Source organism: Mizuhopecten yessoensis, unplaced genomic scaffold (assembly GCF_002113885.1).
Source record: "Mizuhopecten yessoensis strain PY_sf001 unplaced genomic scaffold, ASM211388v2 scaffold11123, whole genome shotgun sequence".
NCBI lineage: Eukaryota > Metazoa > Mollusca > Bivalvia > Pectinida > Pectinidae > Mizuhopecten > Mizuhopecten yessoensis.
In genome coordinates this window covers 935,540-953,741 of record NW_018408891.1, presented here as the reverse complement: position 1 = coordinate 953,741, position 18,202 = coordinate 935,540, and the positions used below count along the sequence as shown (strand labels likewise).

Here is an 18,202-nt window from a genome sequence, read left to right as displayed (position 1 = left end):
TAATGATAATATTTATTCAGAAAAAAGGCATACACAACAAAATATGATTTCGTATATTCTATAATTTACGTATTTTGCCCTTCCCTAGGATATAGCCCATCAAAGCCATAATATAAGAAGCTGTTATTTCCAATAGGATCCCCTGTTTTGCAGGGTAAGAAAACTGTCTGTATACAAAGATCCTCTAGGTATGAAATAAGAGAACATTTTTATTTCATACAAGTCAAAAAGATACTGGGATGTATCATGTATGTCAATTTTCAAATTTAGTTAAATTATTGGACAAAAATAACAGCATGCATTGAAAGCCAGCTGATATTTATATTAGCGGTAGATGTTTTTATTCAGATCCCAGATGGCCCAAGCTACCAACATCAGGCACAACGGGCAGATCATCAGTACAGATATGACAAATGATGTTTGGCATCATCGGATACCCACGGATAATTTCGATTCGGTTGATTACGCTTCGGTACTCACTCATCCTGGATAAACAGAGCCACTCATTGGAGCTATTACAGTTCACATCATTACTGCAGTAGACAGCTCCATCAATCTGCCTGCTGGCTTCATCAAGAACAGCACTGTATATTGTTCAATAACTTCTGGACGATACGTATACATGAAGGACTTCTGCTTTGTAAGCCAAAAACCTGTTTACGCAGATCAGTACGATTGCCTCATCAATTGGGTCTCTTTGATTTATCAGCAGGTGCTCGATAGATTATAAATACGGATCAATATGATTTCTTCATCAATTGGGTATGTTTTATTTATCAGCAGGTGCTTGATAGGTTCCATGATAAATGCATATATCAAAGAGAATGGTTTAAGTACAGCAATGGGTGAGTGATATAATATGTGAATATTTCTGATATAAAAGAACAAGGTCAGCTGAGGTAAATAACCTTCGTCTACATTTATATATATAGATATACATGTAGAAGGCAAGTGTTAATAGATATACAGGGCGAGCAATAGGTCAGCAGGCAGCTCTCTAGAGATGTGATCTGTCACAGGGCGAGTAGTGGGTCAGCAGGCAGAACTCTATAGAGATGTGATCTGTCACAGGGCGAGCAATGGGTCAGCAGGCAGCTCTCTAGAGATGTGATCTGTCACAGGGCAAGCAATATGGGTCAGCAGGCAGAACTCTAGAGATGTGATCTGTCACAGGGCAAGCAATGGGTCGGCAGGCAGAACTGTAGAAATGTGATCTGTCACAGGGCAAGCAATGGGTCAGCAGGCAGAACTGTAGAGATGTGATCTGTCACAGGGCAAGCAATGGGTCATATATACAGACATACCTGTATATTCATGTTAATAGAAACTGCTGCCATATATACAGACATACCTGTATGTTCATGTTAATAGAAACTGCTGCCATATATACAGACATACCTGTATGTTCATGTTAATAGAAACTGCTACCATATATACAGAAATACCTGTATGTTCATGTTAATAGAAACTGCTGCCGATATATACAGACATATATATACCTGTATGTTCATGTTAATAAAAACTCACAGCAATCTGATTAAAATCATATGTTACATGGCTTCGTTAACTTTGTACTACACCTGAACATCTGAGTGTGCCGCGGTCAGGGTCACGGTCAGGTGACCTTTATATTTATAAATACTCATTAAATTTTGACCAATCAGAGACCCTCTTTCAAAAGGGTGCTCAGAGTTGTAACAAATATGGCGGACATTGATGAGAATGATGCGAAAGTTCTGAAGTTATTTGAGATTGATCGTCTAAAACCCGAACAGAAACAGATATTCAAAGCTTTATTAGAGAAGAAAGACTGTATGGCGGTGTTGCCTACACAATTATTACCCAATGGGTACGTTTTCCTTGGCGTCGTAGAAACGTCAGTTCCTGCCGCCATATTTGTTTTGGAAAACTAATCTGTTCGATACCCCTCGCTATTTTTCTATCAACCATGATATTCCGATTCACTGGCAAACTTTTGCCAGCGCTCCTCTAATTGGTTCATCTAAAGTCCACTTGAACGTGACCCTGACGGCGGCACATTCAGATGTTCAGGCGGAGCCATGTAACAGATGATTTTAATCAGATTGTAGAAACTGCTGCCATATATACAGACATACCTGTACATGTATGTTCATGTTAATAGAAACTGCTGCCATATATACAGACATACCTGTATGTTCATGTTAATAGAAACTGCTGCCATATATACAGACATACCTGTATGTTCATGTTAATTGAAACTACTGTCATATATACAGACATACCTGTATGCTCATGTTAATAGAAACTGCTGCCATATATACAGACATACCTGTATATTCATGTTAATAGAAACTGCTACCATATATACAGACATACCTGTATGTTCATGTTAATTGAAACTACTACCATATATACAGACATACCTGTATGTTCATGTTTATTAAAACTGCTACCATATATACAGACATACCTGTATGTTCATGTTAATAGAAACTGCTGCCATATATACAGACATACCTGTATGTTCATGTTAATAGAAACTGCTGCCATATATACAGACATACCTGTATGTTCATGTTAATAGCAACTGCTACCATATATACAGACATACCTGTATGTTCATGTTTATAGAAACTGCTACCATATATACAGACATACCTGTATGTTCATGTTAATAGAAACCGCTGCCATATATACAGACATACCTTATGGGTCAGCAGGCAGAACTCTATAGAGATGTGATCTGTCAAAGGGCGAGCAATGGGTCAGCAGGCAGCTCTCAAGAGATGTGATCTGTCACAGGGCGAGCAATGGGTCAGCAGGCAGCTCTCAAGAGATGTGATCTGTCACAGGGCGAGCAGTGGGTTAGCAGGCAGAACTCTATAGAGATGTGATCTGTCACAGGGCAAGCAATGGGTCATATATACAGACATACCTGTATATTTATGTTTATAGAAACGGCTGCCATATTATATATACAGACATACCTGTATGTTCATATTAATAGCAACTGCTGCCATATATACCGACATACCTGTATGTTCATGTTAATTGAAACTACTGTCATATATACAGACATACCTGTATGCTCATGTTAATAGAAACTGCTGCCATATAAACAGACATACCTGTATATTCATGTTTATAGAAACTGCTGCCATATTATATATACAGACATACCTGTATGTTCATGTAAATAGAAACTGCTGCCATATATACATACATACCTGTATGTTCATGTTAATAGCAACTGCTCCCATATATCCAGACATACCTGTATGTTCATGTTAATAGTAACTGCTGCCATATATACAGACATCCCTGTATATTCATGTTAAAAGAAACTGCTGCCATATATGGACATACCTGTATGTTCATGTTAATAGTAACTGCTGCCATATATACAGACATCCCTGTATATTCATGTTAATAGAAACTGCTACCATATATACACACATACCTGTATGTTCATGTTAATAGCAACTGCTCCCATATATCCAGACATACCTGTATGTTCATGTTTATAGAAACTGCTACCATATATACACACATACTACCTGTAATTCATGTTAATAGAAACTGCTGCCATATATACAAACATACCTGTATGTTCATGTTAATAAAAACTGCTACCATATATACACACATACCTGTATGTTCATGTTAATAGCAACTGCTCCCATATATCCAGACATACCTGTATGTTCATGTAAATAGAAACTGCTGCCATATATACAGACATACCTGTATATTCATGTTAAAAGAAACTGCTGCCATATATAGACATACCTGTATGTTCATGTTAATAGAAACTGCTGCCATATATAGACATACCAGTATGTTCATGTTAATAATTAAGATTACTTGACTATATACAGACATACCTCTATGTTCATGTTAATAGAAACTGCGGCCATATATACAGACATACCTGTATGTTCATGTTAATAATTAAGATTACTTGACAAACTTTTCCATGAAGTCATGTCCCTGTTGGCAATATAACTTTTTAACAATAAAATTTTAGCAAAAGTCGGTTAAATGAATAAAGTCATAGTTACTGTCCATAACTTAAGATGTAGTAAATTTTAATGATTTATATGTTTACCAATGTAAAATGTACCTAAAACTATATTCTTCTAAAAAAAACCAAGGAAGATTTATAAGTAGGTGATATAAACAGTTAATTTTAAGCTCCAGTCATTATTGACAATATGTATACCTTAAGTGTGAAAATCTTTAGTAAAGCCCAAAGGTCATTGCCTCTCACCATTAAGGTTACTAAAGCATACATCCTTAATATAAAACATAAATACATTATACTGATTCTTTAATCCAACCACCTGCCATGCAGTTGTCCCACCACGATCAGACTTAAGTATTAAAGTGACAGACCAACCCTATTCTAAACATTTTCAATCAAATCACATCTGCTTGGAGAGAAAGTGGTAGATTATATATATACTAGCTAAGGTTTCACACTGTCTACCTTTTCCCTAGAAATTAATAAGCTGATGGAAGACCTCCTTATGAGCCCAGTATAAAGACCTGGGGTGAAGTTATGACTGTTATGAAACTGATCACAGAAGCCCGACCGAAGAGCTATCACTGCAGGGATCACCTACTTGCAATTGCTACACTGATGATAAATATTTTTTATATTTCTTATGACCAATAAATAGCTGAGGATACGACCACTAGCTGAGGATACGACCAATTGCTGAGGAGACTGAGTATTGACAGAAAAATTGAAATTGAGAAAGTTATCAATGAAATGAATGAGACTTTGATTTATTTGAAGCTTTAACCTGGCTTTCACCACTGTAGACCATAATGGACTCATCCATTTCAATGCATGGTAGCTATGTATAGAGTCTACTGAAGTTTCATAGGGGTGGAAGGGTTAATAGTTCTATTAATTATTTTAATATTATTCACAAGAACTCAATCCTGACATTTAGCATGGTAAATTCACAAAGAAAACATAAGAGCAGTGTTAGTTTATAGGGATAATTAGGAAACATGAACGGAAAATTAACTCATTGCTTATTTGCATAAAAACAGTACATTTATAGTAGGTCAATAGCTAAGGAAATTAAACGTCCTACTAAATCAGTGGTTTCCTACCATTGTGTGAATTATAATATACCTCAAAACAGATTCTACTTTATTTGTAAGAGTAATTGTCTCTCAAAGGGTTCTCTCTGATGAAGACAGGTTTACTTTTACTGACAGAAAGTTAAGGATTGTCTTTCATGACAACTTATACTGTACTGATTTATTAATTAGGGTGGTCTCTCAATTAGACAGACTTATATAATTAGACTGATCTTACAGGTGAGGGACTCAGAGGGTTGGTCTGACTAGTCTCTCCAGGAAGGTTTACTGTACTGTTAGTACTGAGACAGTATCTCAAAACAGCTTATATTATATACTGACAGTGGAGGTGGTTCCTTAAAACAGATTATAAGTGTACTGACTACAGGTTGAGTGTACCGACTACAGGTTGAGTGTACTGACTTAAGGTTGAGTGTACTGACTTAAGGTTGAGTGTACTGACTAAAGGTTGAGTGTACTGATAAAAGGTTGAGTGTACTGACTTATGGTTGAGTGTACTGACTTAATGTTGAGTGTACTGGCTAAAGGTTGAGTGTACTGACTAAAGGTTGAGTGTACTGAATAAAGGTTGAGTGTACTGGATAAAGGTTGAGTGTACTGAATAAAGGTTAAGTGTACTAACTTAAGGTTGAGTGTACTGACAAAAGGTTAAGTGTACTGACAAAAGGTTAAGTGTACTGACTAAAGGTTGAGTGTACTGACAAAAGGTTCAGTGTACTGACAAAAGGTTGAGTGTACTGACAAAAGAGGTTGTTTCTCAAGACAAGATTCTACTGCACTGATTATAAAATAATTAGGTATTTAATGCATTATCAGGCAACCGCCACAACTAATTCCCCAAGGTGTTGGGGCCAACTTGATGAACTGTTCACCAGTGCAGGCTGTGGGAAAGTGTTGCTTAAAGCTTGAAAAGAATGTCATACAACATGAAATGCCTCTTTCCCATGCAAATTAGTGTCATACTTAACATTTTTCTACAAACAGTAATGTTAAAGTTGGACTACTGTGAAGCACATTGAACTCATTTCAGGTGTTCCTATACTTAACCTTTGTATAAAATTTGATAAAAATCCAATAGGTAATGAGTTAGCTAAAGCAATGAGAGTGACAGGATGGGACGGGACAGACACGGTAACACAATCTGTTCCCCCTTAAATTAACTCATTCACCCCTGAAGACACATTTGAACTCTTCCGATTCAAAGGTTGGAATAGTTCATTAAGAAATTTCAGGGGTGACTGTTTGGACCTACTCTATGAATTGTTTACCTTGAAGGCACAAAGCATCAGGTAACAATATCAACTTATTTGTATAATCCCCAAGGCACCAAGAGCTTGATTTCCTAATCCGATGTGAAAAGGTATGGGGCCGGGTCACCTGCCTGAGCACGTGGGTTTTCTTCGGTTATTCCGGTTTCCTCATAAATTAAGACACTCCCATCACCCCTGCTCAATAATATCCAGTCCAATTACATGAGTGATTAATATAGGTTATAATAACTTGTTTCATAAATGTTGTAAAATAAATAAAGTTAACATTAATGATTTCAACTATCCCTGGGGTTCTCTATGCCATAGGATGAAATTCTAACGACTTCCTAATAAATTGTTTCGTGCACAATAAATCTGTACATAATAATGAATAGAATTTTTCTTTTGGCAACTTATAGAGGGCTTTGGAAACTACCTAAGATAAGTTTTCTTCCATATACATAAGTAGCTTTGAGAAGAAGACAACATTTGTTTAGACACAGAACTTAAGGTTTATTTCCCCCCATACACATCAATATTTTTGAGACTAAGAACACGACAGTTGTTTACACACAGAACCCAAGATTAATTTTAACCCATACACATCAATATTTTTGAGAATAAGAACACAACATTTGTTTACACACAAAACTTAAGGTTAATTTCCCCCCATACACATCAATGTTTTTGAGAAAAAGAAGACAACATTTGTTTACACACAAAACTTAAGGTTAATTTCCCCCCATACACATCAATATTTTTGAGAATAAGAACACAACATTTGTTTACACACATAACTTAAGGTTAATATTCCCCCATTAATACATCAATATTTTTTAAAACAAGAACACGGCAGTTGTTAACACACAGAACTTAAGATTAATTTTCTCCCATACACATCAATATTTTTGAGAATAAGAACATGACAGTTGTTTACACACACAGTGTCATTCCTACCTTGTGTAACAGAGAAAGGGGACCCCCCTACAGCTATCCTATTCAATGACCCTAAAACTGTGTATTACTCACAGCTTTGTAGTTATATATTTCTGGCCCCAGTGGTGAGGGGAAAATCTTTTTTATGAATGCAATAAAATCTAAAAGATCAGATATCATTTCACTGCTATAAACGTTTTGAGACAAAATAAGATCGGTGTGTTTTGAGGATTAAGTTTGCTTTCAAAGCCCTTACTTCTTATTGACAGTAACTTGAATTTTTCACTAAGTAAAGTTGACTAACCTTTACACAACCAGGGCCTATGGCTATGGATGCCAGCTTGTATAGAGACAAATCTATATAGCCTGTAGGACAGGGTGTCCAGTTTATAACTCTCAGATGATTGATGTTTATGTCACTATATACGCGGGAGGAAATTGGAGCATAATAGACAACAGATCTGACCAGGGAATAAACACACTCATAATGTGAGATCACTATAATATTGAGACTCCTACTGTTACTAAAAGCTTTTTCAGTACTTTAGATATTTTCAAAGTGATTGTGGTAATTATGATATATATATATAGTGATAGGCAAATGAAAATAATTTAAACATAATATTTTAAATTTTTAATCATGATACTTATATTCCAAATTTTATGTCACCATGATAACCAAAACTATAGATTATATATTGTATTACATGTTGTTCTGTATTGGAAATTCTATTGTATTACAAGCGTTATAATACAGATTATATTGTACAACAGGATGTTTGTTTGTATAGGGTATAACGTCCTATCAACAGCTGAGGTCAATTAAGGAGGTGCCTCCGTGTGTGTTGTGTATGCATGCATGTGTACTGGAGACAGGGTATGTTGGTGTACTTGCCCTCTTGTGATAGCGCCGATTTGATGCCAGCTTTATAGTGCTACAATGTGCCTCACTGAAAAACCATGCCATAGGCACCCAAAGCACAGCTAGCATTCCATCCGGTCACATTATACTGACAACAAGCATACTGAGTATTGCTGAAGCAATACATGTCCCCTACCGGCCCCCGCAATCTATTAAGATGCAACAGTGACCTCAACCTAGATCCGAGGACCTTGAAACTTGAACTTGTCCAATATATTGAAATTTTTTACAATAATGTGAAGTTTGACTAAAATCCATGAAAGAATGAGGCACTAGAGTGCTGACAAAGATTTTCTAAAATAGTAATAGTGACCTTGTCTTGCCCCGATTACCTTGAAATTGTCCAAGATATTTAAATTCTTTACAATAATGTGAAGTTTGATTAAAAACTAGGAAAGAATGAAGGCGCAAGAGTGCTGACAAACTTCTTCGGACAGACAGCGAGGAAAACTTTAGGTATTCTTGTTTTCTTCTCCCTCCCTGCCACCCCCACCCAGTTTCACCGGTAAGGGAATAAAAATACTAAGAAATCTTATTTGTTGATTGTAAAGGTATCTTTACAAGTGTGTGAAGTTTGATAAACAGGCAAGGAAGAATGTTAAATAAAATTTTCTATTTATAGTAACTGTGACCTTGACCATTTGACCTTAAAACTCGAACCTGTCCAACTCAAACTTGTCGAAGATATTTTAATTCTTTATGAGTGTGTGCAGTTTGATTAAAATCCATGAAAGAATGAAGACACTAGAGTGCTGACAAAGATTTTCTATTTATAGTAACAGTGACCTTGACCTTGATCCGATGACCTTGAAACTCGAACTTGTCAAAGATATTTTAATTCTTTATGAGTGTGTGAAGTTTGATTAAAATCCAAGAAAGAATGAAGACGCTAGAGTGCTGACAAAGATTTTCTATTTATAGTAATAGTGACCTTGACCTTGATCCGATGACCTTGAAACTCGAACTTGTCGAAGATATTTTAATTCTTTATGACTGTGTGAAGTTTGATTAAAAACCAAGAAAGAATGAAGACGCTAGAGTGCTGACAAAGTTTTTCTATTTATAGTAATAGTGACCTTGACCTTGATCCGATGACCTTGAAACTCGAACTTGTCGAAGATATTTTAATTCTTTATGACTGTGTGAAGTTTGATTAAAAACCAAGAAAGAATGAAGACGCTAGAGTGCTGACAAAGTTTTTCTATTTATAGTAATAGTGACCTTGACCTTGATCCGATGACCTTGAAACTCGAACTTGTCGAAGATATTTTAATTCTTTATGACTGTGTGAAGTTTGTTAAAAAACCAAGAAAGAATGAAGACGCTAGAGTGCTCAGACAAAGTTTTTCTATTTATAGTCATTATAACCTTGACCTTGATCCGATGACCTTGAAACTCGTACTTGTTGAAGATATTTTAATTCTTTACATGTGTGTAAAGTTTGATTAAAATCCATGAAAGAATGAAGGCTTTAGAGTGCTGACAAACCTCTTCGGACAGACGGACAGACGGACAGACGGACAGATGCACAGACGGACGGACGTACGGACAGAAGGAGGGGAAAACTATAGTCCCCCCGGTTTCCCGGTAGGGGACTAACAAGTGAACCAGTTGTCACATTAACTACTTATGCTGACTGTTTAAAGCGAGGAATAACAACTACCATTTTTTAAGGACTATGGCAGTGTCCCGAACGGACCGAGGACAGAATTAACCCATTGCCTTCCTCACTTGGGCGAACGCTCAACATTTAAGCCAAAGTGAGGTGTTGCCAAGTAAGGTGTTAGATGTATTGTATTAAAGGTTGTATATATTGTATTACAGATTATATTGAAAATCCCCCCATGTCATCAACGATTTACAGAGTTTTTATTCTGTGTGAGTATGGAGTGAATTTAGTGTAAGGTACTTCCATCTCCCACAACATCCATTTTTCGTGAATATATCTCCAAGTCGGAGAGAAATCGATATTACCATAACCATTAGTAAAATGTCATTTCAGTAATAAGTCCTGAATAACAGCCTGTACAAACAACAATAGAAAAAGGACAAATGATCAGTCTTGTACTGTGATCGTTATGAGACTCAACACAATGTACCTTTTAGCTTCTGTATATCACTATATGACAGTCTCCTTATATCTAGTAAACAAACCTGACAGAGTTATCACAAGACCATTTCTGTTAAAGATAACTTATTGATAAGATAATTGTTATACCAAGTGTACCAGCCCTTGTGGTACCAAGCAACAAATTCAATTACTATATCAAACAGTCCATGTGGTACCAAACCACAAGTTCAATTCCTATATCAAACAGCCCTTGTGGTACCAAACAACAAATTCAATTACTATATCAAACAGTCCATGTGGTACCAAACCACAAGTTCAATTGTTGTACCAAACAGCCCTTGTGGTACCAAACAACAAATTCAATTACTATATCAAACAGCCCATGTAGTACCAAACAACAAGTTCAATTGTTATATTGTATCAAACAGCCGTTATTGTTTGACTAATTAGTACTACTAAACATGCTGTTTGGTATATATATAACAATTGAATGTGATGCTCAGTATAACGATTAAACTTGTTGTTTGGTACCACGAGGCTGATTGATATAACAATTGAACTTGTTGTTTGTTACCACAAGGGCTGTTTGGTATAACAATTAAACTTGTTGTTTGGTACCACATGGGCTGTTTGGTATAACAATTGAACTTGTTGTTTGGTACCACGAGGGCTGTTTGATATAACAATTGAACTTGTTGTTTGTACGTACCACGAGGGCTGTTTGGTATAACAATTGAAAATGTTGTTTGGTACCACGAGGGCTGTTTGGTATAACAATTGAACTTGTTGTTTGGTACCACAAGGGCTGTTTGGTATAACAATTGAACTTGTTGTTTGGTACCACATGGGCGGTTTGATATAACAATTGAACTTGTTGTTTGGTACCACGAGGGCTGTTTGGTATAACAATTGAAATTGTTGTTTGGTACTACAAGGGCTGTTTGATATAACAATTGAACTTGTTGTTTGGTACCACAAGGGCTGTTTGGTATAACAATTGAACCTGTTGTTTGGTACCACAAGGGCTGTTTGGTATAACAATTGAAATTGTTGTTTGGTACCACGTGGGCTGTGTGGTACAACAATTGAAATTGTTGTTTGGTACCACGAGGGCTGTTTGGTATAACAATTGAACTTGTTGTTTGGTACCACGAGGGCTGTTTGGTATAACAATTGAACTTGTTGTTTGGTACCACAAGGGCTGTTTGGTATAACAATTGAACTTGTTGTTTGGTACCACGAGGGCTGTTTGGTATAACAATTGAACTTGTTGTTTGGTACCACGAGGGCTGTTTGGTATAACAATTGAACTTGTTGTTTGGTACCACGAGGGCTGTTTGGTATAACAATTGAACTTGTTGTTTGGTACCACGAGGGCTGTTTGGTATAACAATTGAACTTGTTGTTTGGTACCACGAGGGCTGTTTGGTATAACAATTGAACTTGTTGTTTGGTACCACGAGGGCTGTTTGGTATAACAATTGAACTTGTTGTTTGGTACCACGAGGGCTGTTTGGTATAACGATTAAACTTGTTGTTTGTTACCACGAGGGCTGTTTGGTATAACCATTGAACTTGTTGTTTGGTACCACGAGGGCTGTTTGGTATCACGATTAAACTTGTTGTTTGTTACCACGAGGGCTGTTTGGTATAACCATTGAACTTGTTGTTTGGTACCACGAGGGCTGTTTGGTATCACGATTAAACTTGATGTTTGTTACCACGAGGGCTGTTTGGTACAACAATTGAACTTGTTGTTTGGTACCATGAGGGCGGTTTGGTACAACAATGGAACTTGTTGTTTGGTACCACAAGGGTTGTTTGGTATAACAATTGAACTTGTTGTTTGGTACCACAAGGGCTGGTGTTAGGTATAACAATATAATTTGTTGTTTTGTTCCACCAGGACTGTTTTTTTGTATAACAATTGAAATTGTTGTTTGGTACCACAAGGGCTGCTGTTTGGTATAACAATTGAATTTGTTAGTGGTACTACAAAACAGCTGGTGTTTGGTTGATCATTAGTTGCTGTTCATCATTACAAGGACTGATAAGCTATACTTATGAGATTTGTCCTTTGAATACTTACCAGAGCTGCCCAGAGGGGTTTGTTAACATCCATTGCTCGCATCATAGCGAGGCAAACCTCGGCCAGTTCATCCATGCCTCTAGTTTCCACACACTTCCTGTCCACTCCTACATCAGCATATAGACTGTAGGCCAGGTGGTAGCCATCCACCCTGTAACGATAAACAAACATATCGTTTATTCTGCCTCACATATTGTACAGCAGCTTATTCTGCTTCACATATTGTACAGCAGTTAGTTCTGCTTCACATATTGTATAGCAGTTAGTTATGCTTCACATATTGTGTAGCAATTAATTCTGCTTCACATATTGTAAAGCAGTTTATTCTGCTTCACATATTGTACAGCAGTTAGTTCTGCTTCACATATTGTATAGCAGTTAGTTATGCTTCACATATTGTATAGCAATTAATTCTGCTTCACATATTGTATAGCAGTTATTTCTGCTTCACATATTGTACAGCAGTTAGTTCTGCTTCACATATATTGTATAGCAGTTAGTATTGCTTCACATATTGTATAGCAATTAATTCTGCTTCACATATTGTTCAGCAGTTTATTCTGCTTCACATATTGTACAGCAGTTTATTCTGCCTCACATATTGTATAGCAGTTTATTCTGCTTCACATATTGTACAGCAGTTAGTTATGCTTCACATATTGTATAGCAGTTAGTTCTGCTTCACATATTGTATAGCAGTTTATTCTTTTGATGTTCATTTATAAGTTATATTTGATGAAAAGAAGTTTTAAATTTTGTTAATGAGTTTTTTACTAATTGCATGTGAAACTTTCAATCACTTGCAAAACTTTTAACGTGACTAAAATACAGTTTCAACCCCCGATAAAATGCGATGATTACATTTTGTAGGTAATAATATGTAAAATATTATCACATGATTATATCAAGGTATAACTTGGTAAATGATCGTGATAGTAAAAAATATTGTTTCAAACCTCGATTTAATACAATGATTAGGTAATAATATGTAAAATAATATCACATGGTTATATTAAGGTATTCCGTCTTTGCGTATTGCAGAGTTATCTTCTCTTGGGAGCAGGTATTGATTGTTCAGTCATTGGTTTGTGCGAGAACATTACGTCGTTATCTCAAAAATTGATAACGTTACTCTCACAAACAAGTGACGTACCAATCAATACCTACTCCCAAGAGAAGATAACTCTACAATACGCAAAGACGGAATAACTTGGTAACTGAATTATGATAGTCATGCCTTCCATATTGCAGCTTTATGTCTTTGATTGATAGTTTGACATTTTAAAGTATATCTATAACTGTAAAATATTGCCAAAGGCAAATTCAAGTCAAATAACGGAATTGTTCTCAATAACAGGAAATGTAAGATTTAATTACTTTACAATGTTATTCAGCTTTCTATGGATTTTGTACATTTTTCACCTAAAGCCAAACATGATCTGAACGATCTTAGCTGCTTTTTTTCCCTTCAATATCTTATTTTCTGTATTTTGTAACTGAAGCCAAAATAATTGAATAATCAATATTTCAGTTGATCATAAGTCTTGTACATGGAGTTTGAGCTTTATATTCTTGTCATTTTTATGTATTCATATTCTGACAAATCTTAACTCATTCACCCCTGGAATTTCATAATGAACTATTCCAACCTTTGAATTGGAGGAGTTCAAATGTGTCTTCAGGGGTGAATGAGTTAATGCTACATCATGACCATTCATCGACAACTGTCAAGCTTGTTGTTATAAAACATAAAAGCAGTTAGTGTCAATTGCTGCATATGCATTATAGATTTGTGTGGCTGTTGTTTGTCACTCAAACGAAACCGGCTATAAGATAGGAGATCTTGGACACACTAGAGCTCTAAATAGACTCTAGAGAAATGGCAAATGGGTGATAATGAGAGCTCAACATAGTCTATAGCTATAACGTGTATTAATTCCCAGGAGTGTAATATGTTCTCTTCAAAGACATCACAAATTTATCAGTCATGTACATGTCCACCTAAAACTATTGGAACATATGAACTTGTTGCCTCTTAAGGAAACGAAAAAAGGGACACTGAAATTTGGTTGCGGTAAACGAAGTCATGAAACGAGGGGCATTATATTGAGGTTTTACTGTATGCTATGTAATTCTTCCACTGTGTGAAGACTTATACCCTTCCCATAAAACTACTTTTTACACTGAAATAATAGTCCCTCAAAAAGTCAATGGGGGGAAATGAATGACAAAACAACTACTTGTCATCTTCCAGTTAAAATCTGATACTTATGATGTAAGGATTAACAATGGCTGAGGGTTAAGAGGATAGCCAATGCTTTTGTTGGATATAGTTGGTAGAGGATATTCAACATATTGTTTTGGTTTGAAATAAAATGTGATGTATTATTGTTTTGGTTTTATTTAACGCATTCACCCCTGTAGATACAATGTATTTGAACTCTTCCAATTCAAAGTTTGGAATAGTTCATAATGAAATTTAAGGAGTGAATGAGTTAAGCCTCTGTAAATAGCCAAGTTCTTTTAAGAATGTGCCTACATGTGTATAATTTATTGGTTTATGTGTGCTGGAGGCAGTACGTTGTAGTATTGGCCTCCTTGTGATGGCGTAGATCTGATGCCAACTTCAAAGTGCCACCTCACTAAAATACCATGATGTAGTAGAGACTGGATGGACAATACTTAGCTAGGTGGCTGGGGGAGACCAATGTAGTGTGGTAGTTGAGTGACAAGCATTTCCTTAGGTTGGCAGGGTGTTGATCATGAATATAAGTGTTGTTAGTGGGTTGGCAATGCTTGATTTTAAGCAATTTTGGGGGAAAGAGTTATCTTCTCTTGTAAGCAGGTATTGATTGTTATGTCATTGGTTTGTGTGAGAAAATTACATGGTTTTCCCACAAATTGATGACATTACTTTCAGNTTGGTTTGTGTGAGAAAATTACATGGTTTTCCCACAAATTGATGACGTTACTTTCAGAAACCAATGACGTTACAATCATTACCTGCTCACAAGAGAAGATAACTCTGCAATACGCAAAGACGGAATAGGGCAGTACCTATAGCTAGCTAGTGGATAGACATAGACCAGCATGAACAATTAATGGGTGTCTTCAAAATAGAACTCCTTCCACAGACAAGCTTTCTTCAGACAGTCGATAGCTTGACTGCCTTATAAAGATTCATGGTAGTCTCTGGTTATTTTATCCCTTGCTTTTATACATGTTCCCCAGACCCAATCTGTCAGGGGAAGCTGTGTGGAGGCAAATTGCATCCAAGTCCATCTATCTCTTTCATGGAGTTATTTGATACTAGCAAACATGTAAGATAACGACAGACTGTTCAGCAGATAATGATTTTAAAGATAAAAAACACATATGAAATACAAAAATCGATCACCTAATGCACCAGGGACATGAATATTGATATGTGAATTTCATAGATTTTCTGCTTTTATGTGAGTAATGTATATATCTCTCAGCTTCCATATTGCAGACTGCCACACAGATGCCCAGTGATGAGAAAAGGAAAGAAATCAATGGACCAATTTGACTCCATTTGTTTTCGAAAGACAGAGTACCCAATTCAAGATAAAATATGGGCTGTGTCCAGAACATGATGAGCTCCTACGCCCCCACCCAAAAAAGAAAAAGAAAATCATTTAATTAATATACAGACCATTTCCAATGACAAAGTATAGTGGGAAAAGATGTGTCTCCATGATTTAACAGGTCTGTCTGTCACGTTAACCTAGAGCTAGGTCGAGTCGATTAATATAACATTGTCAGCAACAGAGGATTGATTGTACAATCGCTGTTGTTGACCTGTAATAATGCAGTACAAATGTTTATGTTAAAGTCTGCCGTGTGTTCGGCAAAGTTACACACTGACTAAACCTATTCTGTGAGCTTTTGAAAGCATCAGGTTCCTTTGTTAAGCAAAATGGCGAAATGTCTTTGACTGCTGAATCGACTGACCTGGCATATTGTGGCTTAATGAGTTGTTTTCAGCGGTTTAGAGTTGAGACATCGGTCATTTGCATTCTTTGCTTGACAACGGAAACAGACATTTTCGAAAGCTTGCAAAATATGCTTCAATTACTGTTCAAAACAAACTTAGCATTTATTATTCATACCAAACATGTACAGATTAATCATTCCGAAGATCTTTATTAAAATAATTTTGAAAGTGTGAAAACAATGATGCCCCACCACAGCATAAATACTAGGGGGGTATTTTTAGCACGAATGTGCAAACTGCACATGACACACAATATATACTTCCTAATCACTAATAGTGTCAAAAGTTCAAGGCTGGGATTCAAATTACAAAGGCCATATAATTATATAATTCATATAATTCAATGGTGCAATATATATAGGGCCAATTCAACTAACAGCTAATTCTACAGTCAAACTTGGATGGTTCGAACTTTCGAGACTATCTGGACTGCAAACTAGAAACTGAGGTCATATAATATATATAATTGTAACAAATTCAGGTCTATTAGTATATATATAGGCTGCAGGTTCAAGGCAGTATATATATATATATATATATATTATATAAAGAAAAATTCTTAACAACGAGTCTTTAGTACTTTCATCTCTTCTAGGAGATTCTTCAGACTGTTTAAACAACTATGACCTCACAATGCCTGTTTTCAAAATAAACAGTCTCCTGATGAACAGGGCATCAACCCGAGAAAGGCCTAGAGACGCTATCTCTGTCTTTTGTTTTATTTTTTATATTTAATTCCAACACAAGGACTTCTCAATGTTTTTTTTATATACATATATATATTATAAAAGTAGGAAAATGATCCTTACGAACGAAGAAATATTATAAAAAGATAAATTCTCAACGAGTCTTTGGTACTTTCATCTCTTCTAGGAGATTATTCAGACCCTATAGTATATATATTGTATTCAAAAGAATACAATATATATATACTTAATAGGGCTTCAGACTACATAATTGTGCTTGATGTTACTATAGAGTGTCCATAAACGTATGTAAAGTATGCTATTCTAGTCAAATAAAATTTTAGATAAAAATCAAACTTGTCGATGGAAAAACTTCTTTCTTAGTTTACAGAAACTGTCTATATCAGTTTCAGCCATCAATCAAAATAATCTAGAAATGACCTCAGTCTAAATGTTTTAAATAAGTAATTGGAGATTCCAATGACCTCACGCTCTGGCAAACTGTCTGCAGGAGGCATTAATATATATAGCGCTTTACTCCCAGTAGGCATACCCTATATTTGTCTGGTAAAACATCCTCGCCATCTACACAATCACAACCTTCATATACAACACAGTTTTTGCTCACTTCAAACTGACATTCTAGTAATTACCTTAATATCTTGATATATGTAATTTGTCTTACTGGTGCTCATCAGGTGTATAAGAATACATAGCTGAAGTAACGCCTAGTAATACAGCTAGCTGTTTACCCGGAGAGAACTGCTAAACACCCACACAATGATAAGAGCGGTACTTGTACAACTGCTGCAAAAGCTACATGTATCATGTCTTTCAAAAGGCATGTTATCTTTGCCAGTAGACATGTAAAATACCAAGCTATTTCTAAACCTATAAAACTGTCCAGATACAACAACAAAGTGGTATATTTACTGCCAGATGTGTCTCAGACAAACTTATCAACGAGGACAGGGGACATGATAAAAGGTAGCCCATTAGTTTCCTCTGGCCCTGAAACCAGAATGGGACATTTCAACAGATAGATGTGCCCAAACCAGATCGACATCTGTCAAAATGTCTATAAAAAAGTCTGGCATCACAGCCAGAGGAAACCCTGGCTGGATATACGG

General features: G+C 36.0%; 1 protein-coding gene across 2 annotated transcripts in view; it reads right to left on the bottom strand.

Annotated features, from left to right (window-relative positions):
* The window catches only part of LOC110466173, a 76,960-nt gene that overhangs the window by 15,057 nt on the left and 43,701 nt on the right, over positions 1 to 18,202 (bottom strand). For both annotated transcript variants that reach the window (XM_021522524.1, XM_021522523.1), the window contains exon 3: positions 12,369 to 12,519. In XM_021522524.1, coding sequence (XP_021378199.1) covers positions 12,369 to 12,519 — 151 coding nt within the window. The remainder of the gene's footprint in view (positions 1 to 12,368; positions 12,520 to 18,202) is intronic.